The 4,480-nt window shown below is 42.4% G+C and overlaps 1 protein-coding gene across 1 annotated transcript in view; it reads right to left on the reverse strand.

Annotated features, from left to right (window-relative positions):
• Nucleotides 1-1,565: 1,565 nt before the first annotated feature.
• Nucleotides 1,566-4,480, reverse strand: part of LOC142304368 (uncharacterized) — a 7,555-nt gene continuing 4,640 nt past the window's right edge. Inside the window, exon 4 of the mRNA XM_075346672.1 lies at nt 1,566-3,197. Coding sequence (XP_075202787.1) covers nt 2,516-3,197 — 682 coding nt within the window. The 3' untranslated portion in view covers nt 1,566-2,515. The remainder of the gene's footprint in view (nt 3,198-4,480) is intronic.

A 4,480-nucleotide genomic window follows, 5' to 3' on the forward strand; every position in this document is an offset into this window, starting at 1 on the left:
CTTTCTTTATAACAATTTGGGTTTTTGCTATTTCCGTTTCATACATCTAATAACTGATGGACTGAGTAATATTTCTGGATTGAAATGAGGTTTATTGTACTAACAGAAAATGTGCAATCCGCATACAAACAAAATTTGACCGGTGCAAAAGTATGGGCACCCTTATCAATTTCTTGATTTGAACACTCCTAACTGCTTTTTACTGACTTACTAAAGCACTAAATTGGTTTTGTAACCTCATTGAGCTTTGAACTTCATAGGCAGGTGCATCCAATCATGAGAAAAGGTATTTAAGGTGGCCACTTGCAAGTTGTTCTCCTATTTGAATCTCCTATGAAGAGTGGCATCATGGGCTCCTCAAAACAACTCTCAAATGATCTGAAAACAAAGATTATTCAACATAGTTGTTCAGGGGAAGGTACAAAAAGTTGTCTCAGAGATTTAAACTGTCAGTTTCCACTGTGAGGAACATAGTAAGGAAATGGAAGAACACAGGTACAGTTCTTGTTAAGCCCAGAAGTGGCAGGCCAAGAAAAATATCAGAAAGGCAGAGAAGAAGAATGGTGAGAACAGTCAAGGACAATCCACAGACCACCTCCAAAGACCTGCAGCTTCATCTTGCTGCAGATGGCGTCAATGTGCATCGGTCAACAATACAGCGCACGTTGCACAAGGAGAAGATGTATGGGAGAGTGATGCGAAAGAAGCCGTTTCTGCAAGCACGCCACACACAGAGTCGCCTGAGGTATGCAAAAGCACATTTGGACAAGCCAGTTACATTTTGGAAGAAGGTCCTGTGGACTGATGAAACAAAGATTGAGTTGTTTGGTCATACAAAAAGGCGTTATGCATGGAGGCAAGAAAACACGGCATTCCAAGAAAAGCACTTGCTACCCACAGTAAAATTTGGTGGAGGTTCCATCATGCTTTGGGGCTGTGTGGCCAATGCCGGCACCGGGAATCGGGAATCATGTTAAAGTTGAGGGTCGCATGGATTCAACTCAGTATCAGCAGATTCTTAACAATAATGTGCAAGAATCAGTGACTAAGTTGAAGTTACGCAGGGGATGGATATTTCAGCAAGACAATGATCCAAAACACTGCTCCAAATCTACTCAGGCATTCATGCAGAGGAACAATTACAATGTTCTGGAATGGCCATCCCAGTCCCCAGACCTGAATATCATTGAAAATCTGTGGGATGATGTGAAGCGGCTGTCCATGCTCGGCGACCATCAAACTTAACTGAACTGGAATTGTTTTGTAAACAAGAATGGTCAAATCTACCTTCATCCAGGATCCAGGAACTCATTAAAAGCTACAGGAAGCGACTAGAGGCTGTGATTTTTGCAAAAGGAGGATCTACAAAATATTAATGTCACTTTTATGTTGAGGTGCCCATACTTTTGCAGCTTTCAAATTTTGTTTAAATGCGGATTGCACATTTTCTGTTAGTACAATAAACCTCATTTCAATCCAGAAATATTACTCAGTCCATCAGTTATTAGATATATGAAACTGAAATAGCAAAACCCAAATTGTTATAAAGAAAAAAGGTTAACATTAATAGGTGTGCCCAAACTTTTTCATATGACTGTATAGCCAGGTGACCGAGTTGTTTCAACCTCAGTTTTTCTAATGAATTTGTGGGGTCAGCGTTGAGCAGTGAAGCAGTCTTGAGGTCTTTCAACTGCAACCGTGGATCCTAGGCTGAAGTTCTGTAGAATGAATGAAATGAAGCAGGGATCCACAGTTCCAGCTGGAGGATTACAGGCTGAAAACCGGTAGAATATGAATGTGGTGACAGGAGAAAGGCCCCTTTTATACACCTCAGTTCTCATTTCAGGATATTGAGTCTTACAGGACTGGTGGGACATGGCTTTTCTCTCATTGGTAACAAGTTCAATCTGACTGCATAATTTTCCTCTGATTGATGTAGTCAAAAGGGCTTAGGCAATCCACGTTTAATAGACAATAGGGCTCCGCTCAGTCTGACATGAAACAATGGCTAACTGCTCCTGATTTACCAAACAAAGGAACAATACATCTGGCCTAATTACGAATCATTCACCCCACACACAAGTGGCCAGACACTCAGTCGTCACAAAGCACTCTCAGTGTATGATTTTCTCTTGGTTGAGGGCTCTTAGTGGAGATCTTCTCCTGGTTGGAAATTCTCACCAAAGATATTGACCCAAATATGGCCCTGACCAGTGCATGAGTCCTTTAAGTAGGTGTCCAATTGATCCACTGCACATGTGTGCAGACTCAGAAAAGCATAGGCGTAAGGTGCTCATTTCCAAACAGTGCTTAATAAGATCAGCACATATGAGTACCTAGTTCTTGGTCAAATTTGGTTATAAGATACAGAAAATCCCAATTCATATGTGACTAGGGAGTCATAAATGGAATATACTTGCACCCAAACAGTATTTAACCTTGGACCTTTGGCATCAGATGGCTTTTCAAAGTCAACATCACAGGTATGTATAAAATTCCTAGAAAATTATAGTTTTCAAAAGTCCATGGAAGGTTCATACTTTGGAGGAGCAGTGTTGGGTTGTGAAGCCAAACCCACCCCACTATGGTACATGGGATTGATGGTTGAGAAAGGCGATTCAGGTGTCCTTGGAATATTTAATCTGGAAGGATGTAGAGTAGTATCTTCTGTGAAAAAAGATGTACCTTCGAATAACCAGGGGCATGATTTTGAATGATAATGTGGTATGGATGATGAAGGGTCTGTACCTTCAAACGAGAGCACATTAGGCTGATGATGGTTTATGATTGGTTCTATCTGCAGGCTCTTTATATGGCGTACTCTTGGGTATTGCTTGTTGCGATGGTGTATATTACTGTAGATTTGGTTTGGGTTGGGTAAGACTTCATTTATGCCATGGTTCCTCAGAGATGAGACATTGCAAAATGAAGGATTTATTCGAGAAAGGTCTTCAGAAGGCCAATGACTGTTCATAGTTGAGTTCCTTTGTAGTAGATCCTCAGGTGGTAGCAGGATTGTTGGATGTGGATGCTGGAGGTGAGGCCTGGTGAGTGGTGGAGTGTCACCATGTAGATCAGTATCGTGAGGAGGCTCATATGCAAGGTTTATGGAGGGTGAAGTTCTTCTGTAGGGCACTTGAGAGCTCCTACTTCTGGCCAACACTTGATTTCTTGTACTTCTTAAATTGAAGTTCCTACTGTGGAAACATAGCTTAGATTAGCCAAAGTATGCAGATTATAACAGTACATAGACAATATACAAAGCCAAGACCTTCTATGTTATATGCCCTTACCATGTACCCTTAGTTAACCATCAGAATAAGAAGAAGAAGAGGGAAATTAACTAAAAAAAATGACATTAGAGATGTTTATCAATGTTCTTGAACCGGCTTTACAGGTCGGGGGGGGGGGGGACGAATGGCAGTGTTGAGTTTGCTGGGTGCTTCGATGTGACCAAGGACTTAGGCTCTTCTGGGGAGATATGGAAAACTGGCTTTGCCCAGGTAGAGCATAGTGCTATCTGGGGTACAAGATATAGAAAGGGTGATATGATGTAATACCATGTTGTAAGGAGGTTTAGCACCATTTTATGAGGTGCTAGACTGGTGGGTGGGTGGCCACAGCAGTGACAGGCTGGGATCTAGGTCACCTGGAGAAACAAAGTGGTCCCTCTGTAGGCAAAGGATGTCTTATTAGCTTTGGTGGAGATGGTGGACCACAGGCATGTGAGGAGCTGCTCCGATGTCCTCGTCTCCTTAAAATTGGGAGAATCTCAGACCAGAGAGCAATACGGTGGTCAGCTCTAAAAAAAAAAACTGTGGAAATAGAAAAGCACTGGTGGGTCACAGTGATGAAACCTCTGGTAGGAAGTAAATGGGTTAAGAAGATCTAAGCAGAATGAGATCTGATTGACCTGTAGGACTCGTTGTACATTCCTGAATTATATTGGACCATGTAATTGGATGGGTTCCTTGAAGTAGTCTAGTGTTTAAGTCACCCGACCAGTGACACAGCATTAAGGTTTACCCTACATGGGCGCTTGGCTTGAGGACCAAAGTCCTTGAAGATGCAAAACATCCTTGGCAAATGAACGGCTCATTGCCTATCTGGTGCTGCCTAAGCAGAGAGCAGCAGTCAAGATGAGTTTGTTAATTGCTGCTGCGCTCTGCATAGGCAGGACCCAAAATGACAAAACGTAGCACGTAATGAATGAAGACCGTACTGGGCAAATTGTAGGTTCATCAGCTAGAGGGCTTTAACACCGGATTGGTGGAAAGGAATCAGGGAAAACAAAAGGTTCACGGGTTTGGAGACAGAAGGTACTTGTCATAAGTTGAGTGTTGAAAACTCACGCTGTGTCATTGTATATGACTATGAGAGTGAATGAGTGAGTGTGTAAAAGACGTGAGTGTAGGGTGAGTGTGCCTGGACGGAACTAAGGCAAATAATGTGGGAGAGAGTGACCCTACCATTCAGATCC

Source organism: Anomaloglossus baeobatrachus, chromosome 4 (genome assembly GCF_048569485.1).
Source record: "Anomaloglossus baeobatrachus isolate aAnoBae1 chromosome 4, aAnoBae1.hap1, whole genome shotgun sequence".
Classification (NCBI taxonomy): domain Eukaryota; kingdom Metazoa; phylum Chordata; class Amphibia; order Anura; family Aromobatidae; genus Anomaloglossus; species Anomaloglossus baeobatrachus.